The following is a 20,229-nucleotide window of genomic DNA, read 5'->3' as shown; positions in this document are numbered from 1 at the left end:
ACTGCAGTTATACATTGCAGTATGATATTCTGACAAGTATGCTGCAGTTATACATTGCAGTGTAATATTCTGACAAGTATGAGACTGCAGTTATACATTACAGTATATTATTCTGACAAGTATGCTGCTGCAGTTATACATTGCAGTATAATATTCTGACAAGTATGTTGCTGCAGTTATACATTGCAGTATAATTTTCTGACAAGCATGCTGCTGCAGTTATAGATTGCAGTATAATATTCTGACAAGTATGTTGCTGCAGTTATACATCGCAGTATGATATTCTGACAAGTATGTTGCAGTTATACATTGCAGTATGATATTCTGACAAGCATGCTGCTGCAGTTATACATTGCAGTATAATATTCTGACAAGTATGTTGCTGCAGTTATACATTGCAGTATAATTTTCTGACAAGCATGCTGCTGCAGTTATAGATTGCAGTATAATATTCTGACAATTATGCTGCTGCAGTTATACATTGCAGTATGATATTCTGACAAGTATGAGACTGCAGTTATACATTGCAGTATGATATTCTGACAAGTATGCTGCAGTTATACATTGCAGTGTAATATTCTGACAAGTATGCTGCTTCAGTTATACATTGCAGTGTAATATTCTGACAAGTATGAGACAGCAGTTATACATTACAGTATAATATTCTGACAAGTATGCTGCTGCAGTTATACATTGCAGTATAATATTCTGACAAGTATGCTGCTGCAGTTATACATTGCAGTATAATATTCTGACAAGTATGAGACAGCAGTTATACATTACAGTATAATATTCTGACAAGTATGCTGCTGCAGTTATACATTGCAGTATAATATTCTGACAAGTATGCTGCTGCAGTTATACATTACAGTATAATATTCTGACAAGTATGCTGCAGTTATACATTGCAGTATAATATTCTGACAAGTATGCTGCTGCGGTTATACATTGCAGTATAATATTCTGACAAGTATGCTACTGCAGTTATACATTGCAGTATAATATTCTGACAAGTATGCTGCAGTTATACATTGCAGTATAATATTCTGACAAGTATGAGACAGCAGTTATACATTACAGTATAATATTCTGACAAGTATGCTGCTGCAGTTATACATTGCAGTATAATATTCTGACAATTATGCTGCTGCAGTTATACATTGCAGTATAATATTCTGACAATTATGCTGCTGCAGTTATACATTGCAGTATGATATTCTGACAAGTATGAGACTGCAGTTATACATTGCAGTATGATATTCTGACAAGTATGCTGCAGTTATACATTGCAGTATAATATTCTGACAAGTATGCTACTGCAGTTATACATTGCAGTATAATATTCTGACAAGTATGAGACAGCAGTTATACATTACAGTATAATATTCTGACAAGTATGCTGCTGCAGTTATACATTGCAGTATAATATTCTGACAAGTATGCTGCAGTTATACATTGCAGTATAATATTCTGACAAGTATGCTGCTGCAGTTATACATTGCAGTATAATATTCTGACAAGTATGCTACTGCAGTTATACATTGCAGTATAATATTCTGACAAGTATGCTGCTGCAGTTATACATTGCAGTATAATATTCTGACAAGTATGCTGCAGTTATACATTGCAGTATAATATTCTGACAAGTATGAGACAGCAGTTACACATTGCAGTATAATATTCTGACAAGTATGCTACTGCAGTTATACATTGCAGTATAATATTCTGACAAGTATGCTGCTGCAGTTATACACTGAAGTATAATATTCTGACAAGTATGCTACTGCAGTTATACATTGCAGTATAATATTCTGACAAGTATGCTGCTGCAGTTACACATTGCAGTATAATATTCTGACAATTATGCTACTGCAGTTATACATTGCAGTATAATATTCTGACAAGTATGCTGCTGCAGTTATACACTGAAGTATAATATTCTGACAAGTATGCTACTGCAGTTATACATTGCAGTATAATATTCTGACAAGTATGCTGCTGCAGTTATACACTGCAGTATAATATTCTGACAAGTATGCTGCTGCAGTTATACATTGCAGTATAATATTCTGACAAGTATGCTGCTGCAGTTATACATTGCAGTATGATATTCTGACAAGTATGCTGCTGCAGTTATACATTGCAGTATGATATTCTGACAAGTATGCTGCTGCAGTTATACATTGCAGTATAATATTCTGACAAGCATGCTGCTGCAGTTATACATTGCAGTATAATATTCTGACAAGTATGCTACTGCAGTTATACATTGCAGTATAATATTCTGACAAGTATGCTGCTGCAGTTATACATTGCAGTATGATATTCTGACAAGTATGCTGCAGTTATACATTACAGTATAATATTCTGACAAGTATGCTGCTGCAGTTATACATTGCAGTGTAATATTCTGACAAGTTTGCTGCTGCAGTTATACATTGCAGTGTAATATTCTGACAAGTATGCTGCTGCAGTTATACATTGCAGTATAATATTCTGACAAGTATGTTTCTGCAGTTATACATTGCAGTATAATTTTCTGACAAGTATGCTGCTGCAGTTATAGATTGCAGTATAATATTCTGACAAGTATGTTGCTGCAGTTATACATCGCAGTATGATATTCTGACAAGTATGTTGCAGTTATACATTGCAGTATAATATTCTGACAAGTATGCTGCTGCAGTAATACATTGCAGTATAATATTCTGACAAGTATGTTGCTGCAGTTATACATTGCAGTATAATATTCGACAAGTATGTTGCTGCAGTTATACATTGCCGTATAATATTCTGACAAGTATGCTGCTGCAGTTATAGATTGCAGTATGATATTCTGACAAGTATGTTGCAGTTATACATTGCAGTATAATATTCTGACAAGTATGTTGCTGCAGTTATACATCGCAGTATGATATTCTGAGAAGTATGTTGCAGTTATACATTGCAGTATAATATTCTGACAAGTATGCTGCTGCAGTTATACATTGCAGTATAATATTCTGACAAGTATGCCGCTGCAGTTATACATTACAGTATAATATTCTGACAAGTATGCCGCTGCAGTTATACATTGCAGTATGATATTCTGACAAGTATGCTGCTGCAGTTATACATTGCAGTATAATATTCTGACAAGTATGCTGTTGCAGTTATACATTGCAGTATAATATTCTGACAAGTATGCCGCTGCAGTTATACATCGCAGTATGATATTCTGACAAGTATGCTGCTGCAGTTAAACATTGCAGTATGATATTCTGACAAGTATGCTGCTGCAGTTATACATTGCAGTATAATATTCTGACAAGTATGCTGCTGCAGTTATACATTACAGTATAATATTCTGACAAGTATGCCGCTGCAGTTATACATTGCAATATAATATTCTGACAAGTATGCTGCAGTTATACATTGCAGTATGATATTCTGGTTATGTTTGTCTAAAAATGTATTCTGTTTGCTACGTTTGTTTTACTTGCTTGCCGTCCATCTATTCCACCAGTATTAACTATCTACATCAATGCCTCGCTTCTTCACTCACCTCTGTACACAACTCACACACTCTATACTTTATGTAACCATAGTACTCTATCACAGAGATCTGCTGCTAAGCAAGAAATAACTTCTTATAAATCTCTGAATCATCTTTTGTCTCTTCTGTTTCACCTCCTGCTCGCTGCAGGGACGTCTCTCCTGACCCCAGGCCCCCCCTCTGCTCGCTGCAGGGACGTCTCTCCTGACCCCAGGCCCCCCCTCTGCTCGCTGCAGGGACGTCTCTCCTGACCCCAGGCCCCCCCTCTGCTCGCTGCAGGGACGTCTCTCCTGACCCCAGCCCCCCCCCCCCTCTGCTCGCTGCAGGGACGTCTCTCCTGACCCCAGCCCCCCCTCTGCTCGCTGCAGGGACGTCTCTCCTGACCCCAGGCCCCCCCTCTGCTCGCTGCAGGGACGTCTCTCCTGACCCCAGCCCCCCCCCCTCTGCTCATTCTAACACAACCCACAGAAACCTTATAAAGATTCATTGTACCCGCTCTTCTCCTTCTCTTCCACCCATAACACCTTCTATATGTGCCCTAAGGAACGGCCGCTCTGTGGTCTATAAACTACAATCTGTCCATGACGTCTTTCTAACCCCAAGTAATGTGGGGTGTCCTGTAATGTGGGGTGACCTGTACTGTGGGGTGACCTGTACTGTGGGGTGTCCAGTAATGTGGGGTGTCCAGTAATGTGGGGTGTCCAGTAATGTGGGGTGTCCTGTACTGTGGGTCGTCCTGTACTGTGGGGTGACCTGTAATGTGGGGTGACCTGTAATGTGGGGTGACCTGTACTGTGGGGTGACCTGTACTGTGGGGTGTCGTGTACTGTGGGGTGTCGTGTACTGTGGGGTGTCGTGTACTGTGGGGTGTCCTGTACTGTGGGGTGTCCTGTAATGTGGGGTGACCTGTAATGTGGGGTGACCTGTACTGTGGGGTGTCCTGTACTGTGGGGTGTCCAGTAGTGTGGGGTGACCTGTACTGTGGGGTGTCGTGTACTGTGGGGTGTCGTGTACTGTGGGGTGTCCTGTACTGTGGGGTGTCCTGTACTGTGGGGTGTCGTGTACTGTGGGGTGTCGTGTACTGTGGGGTGTCGTGTAATGTGGGGTGTCCTGTACTGTGGGGTGTCCTGTACTGTGGGGTGTCCTGTACTGTGGGGTGTCCTGTACTGTGGGGTGTCCTGTACTGTGGGGTGTTCTGTAATGTGGGGTGACCTGTACTGTGGGGTGTCGTGTACTGTGGGGTGTCGTGTACTGTGGGGTGTCCTGTAATGTGGGGTGACCTGTAATGTGGGGTGACCTGTACTGTGGGGTGACCTGTACTGTGGGGTGTCCTGTACTGTGGGGTGTCCAGTAGTGTGGGGTGACCTGTACTGTGGGGTGTCGTGTACTGTGGGGTGTCGTGTACTGTGGGGTGTCGTGTACTGTGGGGTGTCGTGTACTGTGGGGTGACCTGTAATGTGGGGTGACCTGTAATGTGGGGTGACCTGTACTGTGGGGTGTCCTGTACTGTGGGGTGTCCAGTAGTGTGGGGTGACCTGTACTGTGGGGTGTCCAGTAGTGTGGGGTGTCGTGTACTGTGGGGTGTCCTGTACTGTGGGGTGTCGTGTACTGTGGGGTGTCGTGTACTGTGGGGTGACCTGTAATGTGGGGTGTCGTGTACTGTGGGGTGTCGTGTACTGTGGGGTGTCCTGTAATGTGGGGTGACCTGTAATGTGGGGTGTCCTGTACTGTGGGGTGACCTGTACTGTGGGGTGACCTGTACTGTGGGGTGTCGTGTACTGTGGGGTGTCCTGTACTGTGGGGTGACCTGTACTGTGGGGTGACCTGTACTGTGGGGTGTCGTGTACTGTGGGGTGTCGTGTACTGTGGGGTGTCGTGTACTGTGGGGTGACCTGTACTGTGGGGTGTCGTGTACTGTGGGGTGACCTGTACTGTGGGGTGTCCTGTACTGTGGGGTGTCGTGTACTGTGGGGTGACCTGTAATGTGGGGTGTCCTGTACTGTGGGGTGACCTGTACTGTGGGGTGACAGAGATTTCCTCGCACATACCTTGGTCTTCCTCTCATGGTCGCCCTTGATCTCGCTGAAGTTGTACCAGATTTTCCCGTCTAGGCTGAACTTCACCTCAAAACCAGTGACGTAGAAGTCCGAGGAACCGGCGCCTTGTGTCACCACCCCTGAAACACACAGAACGTCCCTGACCACATCTCATGTAACACACAGAAGGTCAGCGCCTGGTAGGACCATCCCTGACCACATCTCATGTAACACACAGAAGGTCAGCGCCTGGCAGGACCATCCCTGACCACATCTCATGTAACACACAGAAGGTCAGCGCCTGGTAGGACCATCCCTGACCACATCTCATGTAACACACAGAAGGTCAGCGCCTGGCAGGACCATCCCTGACCACATCTCATGTAACACACAGCACATCGCCCCAGAACCACCCAAGACCAGGAAAGATGGACACAAGGGATTTACCGGAGGACTCAGGTCACATGACCACCAGTAATGTCTTAATAATCCTAAATACACATGAAACACCCACAGAAACACCACAGGGGGACCTACAGGCTTCATACATGGACGCATCTCAATGGACATCAACCAAGGTGGATAGTTGGTCACATACCTGTAAGGTTCCAGGGCTTTTGCAGGTCGATCTGGAGGTAAAGTGCCCTCAGTGGAGAATGGGGGTAATCATCCTCTTGGGGGCCCCATCCTTGAGCCTCCATAGATGGAGAGATGTGGTTGAGCTGTGCTGTATATGCAGGGTGCTCAGCGAGTTGTGATGAGGCTGTGAAGCTGCCGGGGGGTAGCAGTGAGATCCTCAGGGGCGTGTAGCAATCACCTGTGAGATCATGAGGTGCTCATCATGTGACCAGTTTGCTGATCTTTTGGCCCATAGCAGTCTGGATTCCTACCCACCACTATCTGACTGCCATCAGAGAGTCACCAGGACCACAGATATACGACTACTCACCTCCTACACCAGGAGCAGGGTAGGTCACCAGGGCCGGGAGGGGGGGGCTGCTGGCCAAGGCCGTGGGAGTCACACTGCTGGCATCAGTTTGATTGGGAGCTGAAGAAATGAATGAAACCAGAATAAGTAGGTGACACATGAGGATGGTCCAGGTCACTGACACCGAACCTCTTAGAGACTAAATGCCAAACCACAACCAAAACCCACGTATTTATCACCAACATGGAAATTTAAGCAGTGACTTTGTGCTCCCTTCTCTGTAAAAGCTTTCAATTGTATCAGTATCCTGAGGACACCAATACAGTAGAAAGAAAGAAAGGACAAATTCAAGTTCCCCAGAATAGGAAGAATTGTGGGGCCTGGAGCCGGAGCTACGATGATAATCCAGATCTGCCCCACATCTTCTCCTTCCTCCTGTAGTCTCAGGCAGCAATGTTCCGGGCTGTCTGGGAATCCATGAGGAGACCTTGTGTCCTCTTTGGGGATGGCCTGGGTGCCCACAGAGAGGGCTCCGAGAGCCACCTCTGGCACCCGTGCCATATTTTCCCCACCACTGGTCTAGGAGATCCTAGTGGTCTATAGGGGGATTAGGATGATCCATGAGATGCGATACTTGTGGTCCATCAGTGGATGAGTATGGTTTAGGAAATCCTGCTGGTCAATTAGGAAAGGAGGATCCTGGTGGTCTATCAGGGAATGAGGATGGTTGATGAGATTCTGGGGGTCCATGAGAGGATATTGATGGCCCATGAGAATTGGGGTCCATGAGAGGACATGGATGGTTCTTGAAGATTCTCCTGATGGTTCATGAGAGGATGCTGATGGATGGTCCTCATGAGGGAGGCACTGTACTCCTTGAGTCTACCATCTTCAGACCAGGCACACATGAGGAACCAAGAACACATAAATGCCTTAAGGGAAGATCTTGGCCTAAGTAGACCTCATACATGGAGATCAGGGAACCAAAAACAAGGAGGAAAGAAAACAATGCACATCTTCGGCCATCATAAAACTATGGACTGACCTGTCTCTGAACAGAAGCAACAAGCATCTCCAGATCCCTGGACCAGAAAATGACCCTGGAAGAGGAGGAAAGACAAGAGATGAGGACCATGGGGCACAAGATGTCAGAATGTCCACGGTTAACGTGACTCACCTCAGGGCACCCCTGATTCGTGAACTGGCAGAAATGGGAGCACTGGACTGTGAGGTTGGGCAGGCACTGGCACACTTGGCACTCTCCAGATTTCCATCGCTCTCCGATGTTGTGTGTCTTCCCGTGATATGTACAAGCTTCACACAGAGGAGTCTGACACCTGATGGGCAGCCAATGATATAAGAGGCGGAATATTGTGGTCCCTGCTGGATGATCTTCATCACCTGCAGTCAGGATACACCTGGTCCTGGATAGAAGCCAGGCCGGACACAATTACCTGCGCGCCTTGCGGTAGATTCCCCGACACTGCTTCCCGTTTCCATGCTTGCTGGGATTATTGGGACTACGGAAAGACCACTGTATACTCTGCACCCCACATGGACCAAGGCAGTCACCCCAGGGGGACCAGGCGGACCAGCCACAGTGTACTGCAAACATAGACACCAATTATTACCCACAATACATGGACATCACCTATAAAAGAGTTCTAGTCACCAAACCCATATCCACCTCTGACTCCTACACCCATGGTCCTAGTCAGTGACCCTCACATCCGAGATACTAGTCACTGACCAATCCACCCATGGTCCTAGTCAATGACCCTTCCACCCGAGATACTAGTCACTGACCAATCCACTGTGGTTCTAGTTACTGATCCTTCAACCCGAGATACTAGTCACTGACCACTACACCCACGGTCCCAGTCACTGACACCTCCATCCATGGCTCTAGTCACTGACACTTGCATCCATGGTCCTAGTCACTGACACCTCCACCCATGGTCCTAGTCACTGACACCTCCATCCATGGTCCTAGTCACTCACCACTCCTCCCAGGTTCTTATCACTGACCACTCCACCCATGGTCCTAGTCACTGACAATTCCATCCATGGTCCTAGTCACTCACCACTCCTCCCAGGTTCTTATCACTGACACCTCCACCCATGGTCCTAGTCACTGACACCTCCATCCATGGTCCTAGTCACTCACCACTCCTCCCAGGTTCTTATCACTGACCACACAGCCACTGTCCACTGTAATCTTGGTACTGACCATTACACTCGGGGTTCTGCCTGCACTGCTTCATCTGACCATCCTGACAGGTGCAGATCTGGCAATTGGCTTTAACCAGTTGGCCGGGCCAATAGGTGACCCCATCCACCTCACATGGACATTCCTCCGGCTGGACACAGTGGTTCATGCTGTCCAGCAGATATCCATCTGGACACCTGCAACCTGACCAGGTACAGAAACAAGTATGAGACCTCACATTGCATACAGCAAAGGACGTCTCTATGACTGCAGAAGCAGAACCTTCTCCCCGTTCCTACCAGAGACACAGGGCTCGGCACTCGGGCAAACTCTATTATTTGTCAGGTCCGAGCAGCTCATTAGACATGGGGCGCAGGTTTTATATATCAAGTCAGGAGGACAAGATGGAGGCCTAGGACAGCCCTCCTGCAGGCACATATCTGAAGAGAGACAGAGCAATCATTAGTCACCATCTTAGTCAGCACCTAGCTGATCCTCCGATTCCCACCACTGTCACCATCTTACCAATCTCTAGAGATGAAGCAGGAGATCCCACAAGGTCAGAACACTGGCGTCCACCATTCTGTGGTGGTGTGCACTCCCTGCGCCGAATCACCACCCCCGTGCAGTCCTGAGTGCAGTTTGACCATGATGTCCATGAAGTCCACGAACCATCAACTGGAAAACCAAGATCATGTAGAAATAAGACTGTGAAGAAATGTGAAGGGTCATCTGCTCCCCCATGATTTCTGGGATGTGTGAGACTTGAAGATTAAGTCATTTAGAATATTTTGGTACGTGAATATATTGCACATGTGAGAAAATACCCCACGTCCATCACTTCATTATTCAGAGTATTCAGTGAGTCCGGAGACTCTGGGATATACTGTAAGATTCTACGTGAACTATTACCGCCATCAGATATCACAACTGTCTCCACTCCGACCATTCAGTGTAGCCCAGAAATATTTCCATATTGAGAATAATGGATGTCCATCAATGACCGAGGGGATGTGACTGTTCAGCCTGGACTCAGTGTTAGGTCCTTACCTGGACAGGACACGGAAAAGCACTGCTGAGCCTCGCTCTCCTCTCCCCGGCATTGTCTCAGGATATCACTGGATGGGTTGGTGCACACTCGGCGTCTACTCTGCATGCCAGTGCCACAAGATTGGCTACAGTCACTCCATGACCCCCAAGGACTCCAGAATCCACATTCCCTCTCATCAAAGCCCAAATCTTCATCCTCACAGTCAGCGATTCCATTACAGACCTGAAGACATAGGGCAGAAAAGCCAAAAACTAGAGAGATCCAGAATATCGGAGGTCATAGCCTCATCCCACCGGGGATTGCATCTCAGGTACCTGTTTAAACATCAGGCAGCGACCATTCGGGCACATGTATTCTGGGCAGCCCTCCGGAGATATCTGGTTAGGAAACGCTGGCGTCACTAGACTCTTCTCTATCAGAGACAGAAAAGTAGATAAAATGGAGGAGAAGTAACAGGTTCTTATGATGTGACAATCATGATCACTATTGGGTAACATCTTCTCAAGCGACACACGAAAACCCACACTAAGGATCTGTTATTGTGTTGGAATCTCATGGTGGAACCTGGAGACCACACATGGCCAATCGTCAGTTTAAATTTCCCAGTGTCTATGTTCATGCCGAACCTCCTGAACTTATAGATTGTGCCCCTTACAAACTCTCTCACACCTACTGCCCCCAACACTGACATAAGGATCAGGCTCCATGAACCTAGATGCCCCATCTCCTGTAGGTTGGTGTCTCACCACAAGTCTTCTCGTCTTCTCCCTGCGGACAGTCTGGAGAGCCGTCACAGACCTGAGAGATGTTCACACACATCCTGTTTGTGCAGATGAAGTGTCCAGGACAGGGAGGGATCTGTGCAGAACCTGAAAACATGGAAGTACAAGGAGATGACATAACATGTAATGACTATGACTGCTGACCACCATGTATGACCACCATGTATGACCACCATATATGACCACCATATATGACCACCATATATGACCACCATATATGACCACCATATATGACCACCATATATGACCACCATATATGACCACCATGTATGACCACTGCAAGAAACTGTCTCTTCCGGTATTAAAATAGGATTGGATTAGACATCAAGTGGGAAGGGGTCTATCTGTTATTATTTTATGGAAGTGATTTCACAGAGAGAAGCTGCATCCTCCTCCCCTCTCACAGCAGGAAGTCTCACAGACACAGAGAGAAACTGCATCCTCCTCCCCACTCACAGAAGGAAGTCTCACAGACACAGAGAGAAACTGCATCCTCCTCCCCTCTCACAGCAGGAAGTCTCACAGACACAGAGAGAAGCTGCATCCTCCTCCCCTCTCACAGCAGGAAGTCTCACAGACACAGAGAGAAGCTGCATCCTCCTCCCCTCTCACAGCAGGAAGTCTCACAGACACATAGAGAAGCTGCATCCACCTCCCCACTCACAGAAGGAAGTCTCACAGACACAGAGAGAAGCTGCATCCTCCTCCACTCTCACCGCAGGAAGTCTCATAGACACAGAGAGAGGCTACATCCTCCTGCCCTCTCACAGCTGGATGTCTCACAGACACAGAGAAAAGCTGCATCCTCCTCCCCTCTCACAGCAGGAAGTCTCACCGACACAGAGAGAATATGCATCCTTCTGCCCTCTCACAGCAAGAAGTCTCACATACACATAGAGAAGCTGCATCCTCCTCCCCTCTCACAGCAGGAAGTCTCACGGACACAGAGAGAAGCTGCATCCTCCTCCACTCTCACAGCGTGCAGTGTCACGGACACAGAGAGAAGCTGCATTCTCCTCCCCTCTCACAGCAAGAAGTCTCACAGACACAGAGAGAAGCTGCATCCTAATCCAGTCTCACAGCAGGAAGTCTCACAGACACAGAGAGAAGCTGCATCCTCCTCCCCTCTCACAGCAGGAAGTCTCACAGACACAGAGAAAAGCTGCATCCTCCTCCCCTTCCACAGCAGGAAGTCTCACAGACACAGAGAGAAGCTGCATCCTCCTCCTGTCTCACAGACACAGAGAGAGGCTGCATCCTCCTCCCCTCTCACAGCAAGAAGTCTCACAGACACAGAGAAAAGCTGCATCCTCCTCCCCTCTCACAGCAGGAAGTCTCACCGACACAGAGAGAATCTGCATCCTTCTGCCTTCTCACAGCAAGAAGTCTCACAGACACAGAGAGAGGCTACATCCTCCTGCCCTCTCACAGTTGGATGTCTCCCAGACACAGAGAAAAGCTGCATCCTTCTCCCCTCTCACAGCAGAAAGTCTCACAGACATAGCGAAAAGCTGCATCCTCCTCCCCTCTCACAGCAGGAAGTCTCACAGACATAGCGAAAAGCTGCATCCTCCTCCCCTCTCACAGCAGGAAGTCTCACCGACACAGAGAGAATATGCATCCTTCTGCCCTCTCACAGCAAGAAGTCTCACAGACACAGAGAGAGGCTGCATCCTCCTCCCCTCTCACAGCATAAAGTCTCACCGACACAGAGATAATATGCATCCTTCTGCCCTCTCACAGCAAGAAGTCTCACAGACACACAGAGAGAAGCTGCATCCTCCTCCCCTCTCACAGCAGGAAGTCTCACAGACACAGAGAAAAGCTGCATCCTCCTCCCCTTCCACAGCAGGAAGTCTCACAGACACAGAGAGAAGCTGCATCCTCCTCCTGTCTCACAGACACAGAGAGAGGCTGCATCCTCCTCCCCTCTCACAGCAAGAAGTCTCACAGACACAGAGAAAAGCTGCATCCTCCTCCCCTCTCACAGCAGGAAGTCTCACCGACACAGAGAGAATCTGCATCCTTCTGCCTTCTCACAGCAAGAAGTCTCACAGACACAGAGAGAGGCTACATCCTCCTGCCCTCTCACAGTTGGATGTCTCCCAGACACAGAGAAAAGCTGCATCCTTCTCCCCTCTCACAGCAGGAAGTCTCACAGACATAGCGAAAAGCTGCATCCTCCTCCCCTCTCACAGCAGGAAGTCTCACAGACATAGCGAAAAGCTGCATCCTCCTCCCCTCTCACAGCAGGAAGTCTCACCGACACAGAGAGAATATGCATCCTTCTGCCCTCTCACAGCAAGAAGTCTCACAGACACAGAGAGAGGCTGCATCCTCCTCCCCTCTCACAGCATAAAGTCTCACCGACACAGAGATAATATGCATCCTTCTGCCCTCTCACAGCAAGAAGTCTCACAGACACACAGAGAGAGGCTGCATCCTCCTGCCCTCTCACAGCTGGATGTCTCACAGACACAGAGAGTAGCTGCATCCTCCACCCAGTTTACTATATATCTACTTTTCTGGATTGTTTGATGATGTTTTCAGTCAATGGCCCCTGTATATGTTAAGGAAGTATGTTGGAGTATATAGTATTTGTGGTTTCTTACCGCAGTTGTCCATGCTCTCATCTGATTGGTCACGGCAGTGCGGTGCCCCGTCACACAGCTGGCTGTAGGTGATGCACTCTCCGCTGAGCATGCACTTGAAGTGCTCCAGATCACATGTTCTGTTACAGTCATTCTCATCACTGGCATCCATACAATCCACCTCATTATCACAGAGCCATCCCCGGGGCCGGCACTCACCACTGCCACACTGGAACTCATAGCGGCTGCAGCGCTTATCCACAATACTACCTGCAGCTGAAAGACACAATGGAGGATGGTTAGCAGTATGTATGTGGTGAAACATCCGAGGCACAGGAGCCATATCACTTATCTTCCTAAAAATAGGAAGATCATACCGAAGGACAGTGGACACTGATCTAGAGGAGAAGACGACATGATCCCGAACTACAGAAGAACTGGAATCTATAGAGAATAGGATCTAGAGGAAAGGGAAGTGGATCCACAGAAACAGACTGTCACGGGTGGTCCCGCGACCCATATCGCCCATGTCCCGCCAGCCCGTCGCCTGCACTACTTACATGTCCCGGCTCCTGCTCCGTCTTCCTCGGCCGTGCATGCGCGTTCCCGTCTCCTAAGGCGCACTGGCTTTAAAGGATTTAAAGGGCCTGCATGCCACTAATTGGCGCTGGCCTTTTCTAGGAATTCTACTTAAGCCTGCCGCTTCCTGCTGGATCTTTGTGCCTACACCTTAAAGCTCTCCAGCGATATTCCTGCGTTCCTGTGTGTTTTTGCTGCTGAGTTCCTGTATTCCCATGTTCCTGCCTTCCTGTGTGTTCCTGCTTCTGAGTTCCTGTGTTCGTGGACCCATCTGCCTGGACCTCCCGTTGCTGACCCCGGATTGTACTTGACCTTGCATCTCTGCTGCCTGCCCTGACCCCATGCATGAAACCTGACCACAAGACTGTCTCTTGTTAAGGTAGCTCGACCTCGGCTGGTGCCGCGGGCTGGTCGTACCCGTGGAATGACCTGGTGGTACCCTGCCGCAGCAAGACCGTCCCCCTTTGCGGCGGCTCTGGTGAAGAACAGGTGCCACTTAGACTCTGGTCCCAGGTGTTGGCTAGTACCACCTCCTGTGGTGGTCCAGAGGATCCACTTATCCCAAATCCTGACACAGACTAATGAGAACAGGAGTATAGAGAGGCAGAAGGAATCTGAAATAAGGGAAATGAATACAGAAAGGGATTAAAAGCAAGAGAAGAAAGATCTAGCGGGAAAGTGCTCCAAATCAACAGAAGAAGATTTTTTAAAGATAGGGATTGAGGAGAAAGATCTATAGGAATAGGAGGCAGCATCTGGAGTAATTGGGTACAGGGAACTAAAGGAAAAGGAATCGATATTCTTTGCAGCAGCAGACAAAAATCTAGAAGGTCAAGAGGAGACAGGGATCGAAAGGACGGGAGACAGGGATCGAGAGGACGGGAGACAGGGATCGAAAGGACGGGAGACAGGGATCGAAAGGACGGGAGACAGGGATCGAGAGGGACGGGAGACAGGGATCGAGAGGGACGGGAGACAGGGATCGAGAGGGACGGGAGACAGGGATCGAGAGGGACGGGAGACAGGGATCGAGAGGGACGGGAGACAGGGATCGAGAGGGACGGGAGACAGGGATCGAGAGGGACGGGAGACAGGGATCGAGAGGGACGGGAGACAGGGATCGAGAGGGACGGGAGACAGGGATCGAGAGGGACAGGAGACAGGGATCGAGAGGGGCGGGAGACAGGGATCGAGAGGGGCGGGAGACAGGGATCGAGAGGGGCGGGAGACAGGGATCGAGAGGGACGGGAGACAGGGATCGAGAGGGACGGGAGACAGGGATCGAGAGGGACGGGAGACAGGGATCGAGAGGGACGGGAGACAGGGATCGAGAGGGACGGGAGACAGGGATCGAGAGGGACGGGAGACAGGGATCGAGAGGGACGGGAGACAGGGATCGAGAGGGACGGGAGACAGGGATCGAGAGGGACGGGAGACAGGGATCGAGAGGGACGGGAGACAGGGATCGAGAGGGACGGGAGACAGGGATCGAGAGGGACGGGAGACAGGGATCGAGAGGGACGGGAGACAGGGATCGAGAGGGACGGGAGACAGGGATCGAGAGGGACGGGAGACAGGGATCGAGAGGGACGGGAGACAGGGATCGAGAGGGACGGGAGACAGGGATCGAGAGGGACGGGAGACAGGGATCGAGAGGGACGGGAGACAGGGATCGAGAGGGACGGGAGACAGGGATCGAGAGGGACGGGAGACAGGGATCGAGAGGGACGGGAGACAGGGATCGAGAGGGACGGGAGACAGGGATCGAGAGGGGCGGGAGACAGGGATCGAGAGGGGCGGGAGACAGGGATCGAGAGGGGCGGGAGACAGGGATCGAGAGGGGCGGGAGACAGGGATCGAGAGGGGCGGGAGACAGGGATCGAGAGGGGCGGGAGACAGGGATCGAGAGGGGCGGGAGACAGGGATCGAGAGGGGCGGGAGACAGGGATCGAGAGGGGCGGGAGACAGGGATCGAGAGGGGCGGGAGACAGGGATCGAGAGGGGCGGGAGACAGGGATCGAGAGGGGCGGGAGACAGGGATCGAGAGGGGCGGGAGACAGGGATCGAGAGGGGCGGGAGACAGGGATCGAGAGGGGCGGGAGACAGGGATCGAGAGGGGCGGGAGACAGGGATCGAGAGGGGCGGGAGACAGGGATCGAGAGGGGCGGGAGACAGGGATCGAGAGGGGCGGGAGACAGGGATCGAGAGGGGCGGGAGACAGGGATCGAGAGGGGCGGGAGACAGGGATCGAGAGGGACGGGAGACAGGGATCGAGAGGGGCGGGAGACAGGGATCGAGAGGGGCGGGAGACAGGGATCGAGAGGGGCGGGAGACAGGGATCGAGAGGGGCGGGAGACAGGGATCGAGAGGGGCGGGAGACAGGGATCGAGAGGGGCGGGAGACAGGGATCGAGAGGGACGGGAGACAGGGATCGAGAGGGACGGGAGACAGGGATCGAGAGGGACGGGAGACAGGGATCGAGAGGGACGGGAGACAGGGATCGAGAGGGACGGGAGACAGGGATCGAGAGGGACGGGAGACAGGGATCGAGAGGGACGGGAGACAGGGATCGAGAGGGACGGGAGACAGGGATCGAGAGGGACGGGAGACAGGGATCGAGAGGGACGGGAGACAGGGATCGAGAGGGACGGGAGACAGGGATCGAGAGGGACGGGAGACAGGGATCGAGAGGGACGGGAGACAGGGATCGAGAGGGACGGGAGACAGGGATCGAGAGGGACGGGAGACAGGGATCGAGAGGGACGGGAGACAGGGATCGAGAGGGACGGGAGACAGGGATCGAGAGGGACGGGAGACAGGGATCGAGAGGGACGGGAGACAGGGATCGAGAGGGACGGGAGACAGGGATCGAGAGGGACGGGAGACAGGGATCGAGAGGGACGGGAGACAGGGATCGAGAGGGACGGGAGACAGGGATCGAGAGGGACGGGAGACAGGGATCGAGAGGGACGGGAGACAGGGATCGAGAGGGACGGGAGACAGGGATCGAGAGGGACGGGAGACAGGGATCGAGAGGGACGGGAGACAGGGATCGAGAGGGACGGGAGACAGGGATCGAGAGGGACGGGAGACAGGGATCGAGAGGGACGGGAGACAGGGATCGAGAGGGACGGGAGACAGGGATCGAGAGGGACGGGAGACAGGGATCGAGAGGGACGGGAGACAGGGATCGAGAGGGACGGGAGACAGGGATCGAGAGGGACGGGAGACAGGGATCGAGAGGGACGGGAGACAGGGATCGAGAGGGACGGGAGACAGGGATCGAGAGGGACGGGAGACAGGGATCGAGAGGGACGGGAGACAGGGATCGAGAGGGACGGGAGACAGGGATCGAGAGGGACGGGAGACAGGGATCGAGAGGGACGGGAGACAGGGATCGAGAGGGACGGGAGACAGGGATCGAGAGGGACGGGAGACAGGGATCGAGAGGGACGGGAGACAGGGATCGAGAGGGACGGGAGACAGGGATCGAGAGGGACGGGAGACAGGGATCGAGAGGGACGGGAGACAGGGATCGAGAGGGACGGGAGACAGGGATCGAGAGGGACGGGAGACAGGGATCGAGAGGGACGGGAGACAGGGATCGAGAGGGACGGGAGACAGGGATCGAGAGGGACGGGAGACAGGGATCGAGAGGGACGGGAGACAGGGATCGAGAGGGACGGGAGACAGGGATCGAGAGGGACGGGAGACAGGGATCGAGAGGGACGGGAGACAGGGATCGAGAGGGACGGGAGACAGGGATCGAGAGGGACGGGAGACAGGGATCGAGAGGGACGGGAGACAGGGATCGAGAGGGACGGGAGACAGGGATCGAGAGGGACGGGAGACAGGGATCGAGAGGGACGGGAGACAGGGATCGAGAGGGACGGGAGACAGGGATCGAGAGGGACGGGAGACAGGGATCGAGAGGGACGGGAGACAGGGATCGAGAGGGACGGGAGACAGGGATCGAGAGGGACGGGAGACAGGGATCGAGAGGGACGGGAGACAGGGATCGAGAGGGACGGGAGACAGGGATCGAGAGGGACGGGAGACAGGGATCGAGAGGGACGGGAGACAGGGATCGAGAGGGACGGGAGACAGGGATCGAGAGGGACGGGAGACAGGGATCGAGAGGGACGGGAGACAGGGATCGAGAGGGACGGGAGACAGGGATCGAGAGGGACGGGAGACAGGGATCGAGAGGGACGGGAGACAGGGATCGAGAGGGACGGGAGACAGGGATCGAGAGGGACGGGAGACAGGGATCGAGAGGGACGGGAGACAGGGATCGAGAGGGACGGGAGACAGGGATCGAGAGGGACGGGAGACAGGGATCGAGAGGGACGGGAGACAGGGATCGAGAGGGACGGGAGACAGGGATCGAGAGGGACGGGAGACAGGGATCGAGAGGGACGGGAGACAGGGATCGAGAGGGACGGGAGACAGGGATCGAGAGGGACGGGAGACAGGGATCGAGAGGGACGGGAGACAGGGATCGAGAGGGACGGGAGACAGGGATCGAGAGGGACGGGAGACAGGGATCGAGAGGGACGGGAGACAGGGATCGAGAGGGACGGGAGACAGGGATCGAGAGGGACGGGAGACAGGGATCGAGAGGGACGGGAGACAGGGATCGAGAGGGACGGGAGACAGGGATCGAGAGGGACGGGAGACAGGGATCGAGAGGGACGGGAGACAGGGATCGAGAGGGACGGGAGACAGGGATCGAGAGGGACGGGAGACAGGGATCGAGAGGGACGGGAGACAGGGATCGAGAGGGACGGGAGACAGGGATCGAGAGGGACGGGAGACAGGGATCGAGAGGGACGGGAGACAGGGATCGAGAGGGACGGGAGACAGGGATCGAGAGGGACGGGAGACAGGGATCGAGAGGGGCGGGAGACAGGGATCGAGAGGGGCGGGAGACAGGGATCGAGAGGGGCGGGAGACAGGGATCGAGAGGGGCGGGAGACAGGGATCGAGAGGGGCGGGAGACAGGGATCGAGAGGGGCGGGAGACAGGGATCGAGAGGGGCGGGAGACAGGGATCAAAGGGACAGGAGACAGGGATCAAAAGGACAGGAGACAGGGATCGAGAGGGACGGGAGACAGGGATCGAGAGGGGCGGGAGACAGGGATCGAGAGGGGCGGGAGACAGGGATCGAGAGGGGCGGGAGACAGGGATCGAGAGGGGCGGGAGACAGGGATCGAGAGGGGCGGGAGACAGGGATCAAAGGGACAGGAGACAGGGATCAAAAGGACAGGAGACAGGGATCGAGAGGGACGGGAGACAGGGATCGAGAGGGATGGGAGACAGAGATGTAGGGGGACAGGAGACAGTGAAAGAGAGGGATGGGAGAAAGGGATTGAGGGAGACGGGAGACAGGGAACGAGAGGGATGGGAGACAGAGATCGAGAGGGACGGGAGACAGAGATCGAGAGGGACGGGAGACAGAGATCGAGAGGGACGGGAGACAGGGATCGAGAGGGACGGGAGACAGGGATCGAGAGGGACGGGAGACAGGGATCGAGAGGGATGGGAGAAAGGGATTGAATAGCACAGGAGACAGGGATTGAGGGAGACAAGAGACAGGCATCGAGTGGGATGGGAGACAGGGGTTGAGGGGGGCGGGAGTATCACAAGTATGACTATATACCTGCTGTGGTTCTGGAGGATCCCGGTGGGGTTACTTGTGTGCTATCCGGAGCTGGAGACACGCACTGGGCTGACTCTTCATCTGATTCATCCTTGCAGTCATTCTTCCCATCACACAACTTGTCTTGCCTGATGCAGGTCCCATCCCCGCAGACCCAGAACCCTCGGGGACACGTCCCCTGCCCTGTGGCAGCAAAGACACCAGACTGAGGACATCCCACACATCACCACCAAGTGATAAAACTCTAAGGACCTCCTCATCACATCTAGAGGCGGAGCGCAGGTATGATGGAGGCTTCACCTACGTCATATACATGTCCTAATTTCTTACCTGTGCACACAGTCTCATCTACTCCATTGGCGCAGTCCTGGAGGCCATCACACACCCTCCCCTTGGGAAGACAAAGTCCCTCTGGACACTGGAAGTCGCTGGATGGACAGGAGCAGCTCCTTTCATCACTGAAGTCCCCACAGTCATCGTGGCCATCACAGCGATGGATGTAGGGGATGCACTTACCCAGGGAGCAAGGGAAGTGTGCCGAGCTACAGCCGGAGGAGCAGCCTGGAGGAGAAGGAAGCCCAGAGCTGACCGGCTGCACAACATCAGACATGTCTGATCCTACAAAGTCATCTGGTGCATAGCCAAGACCGCTGCAGGTAACCGGGGGAGGGGCTACAGAATGGGGCGGTGTGAAAGAGGGGCTATGGAATGGGGGTATGAGGGAGGGACTATGGAATGGGGGTATGAGGGAGGGGTTATGGAATGGGGGCATGAGGGAGGGCATAAGGAAAGTGCCATGGAATGGGCACATGAGAGGGCGCCATGGAATGGGGGGTCGCAAGAGAGGGGCTATGGA

General features: G+C 52.2%; 1 protein-coding gene across 5 annotated transcripts in view; it reads right to left on the bottom strand.

Moving 5' to 3' along the window:
- The window catches only part of LOC140133894 (SCO-spondin-like), a 235,870-nt gene that overhangs the window by 122,166 nt on the left and 93,475 nt on the right, over window positions 1-20,229 (bottom strand). For all 5 annotated transcript variants that reach the window (XM_072154576.1, XM_072154577.1, XM_072154579.1 and 2 more), the window contains exons 28-42: window positions 19,704-19,934; window positions 19,374-19,556; window positions 13,154-13,408; window positions 10,506-10,628; window positions 10,074-10,171; window positions 9,759-9,981; window positions 9,234-9,386; window positions 9,008-9,148; window positions 8,730-8,912; window positions 7,954-8,104; window positions 7,677-7,836; window positions 7,545-7,599; window positions 6,521-6,619; window positions 6,170-6,388; window positions 5,584-5,711 (exon numbers count right to left, since the gene is read on the bottom strand). In XM_072154576.1, coding sequence (XP_072010677.1) covers window positions 5,584-5,711; window positions 6,170-6,388; window positions 6,521-6,619; window positions 7,545-7,599; window positions 7,677-7,836; window positions 7,954-8,104; window positions 8,730-8,912; window positions 9,008-9,148; window positions 9,234-9,386; window positions 9,759-9,981; window positions 10,074-10,171; window positions 10,506-10,628; window positions 13,154-13,408; window positions 19,374-19,556; window positions 19,704-19,934 — 2,402 coding nt within the window. The remainder of the gene's footprint in view (window positions 1-5,583; window positions 5,712-6,169; window positions 6,389-6,520; window positions 6,620-7,544; window positions 7,600-7,676; window positions 7,837-7,953; window positions 8,105-8,729; window positions 8,913-9,007; window positions 9,149-9,233; window positions 9,387-9,758; window positions 9,982-10,073; window positions 10,172-10,505; window positions 10,629-13,153; window positions 13,409-19,373; window positions 19,557-19,703; window positions 19,935-20,229) is intronic.

This window comes from Engystomops pustulosus, chromosome 5, assembly GCF_040894005.1.
Source record: "Engystomops pustulosus chromosome 5, aEngPut4.maternal, whole genome shotgun sequence".
Taxonomy (NCBI): domain Eukaryota; kingdom Metazoa; phylum Chordata; class Amphibia; order Anura; family Leptodactylidae; genus Engystomops; species Engystomops pustulosus.
This window is presented reverse-complemented; position numbering and strand designations above follow the sequence as displayed.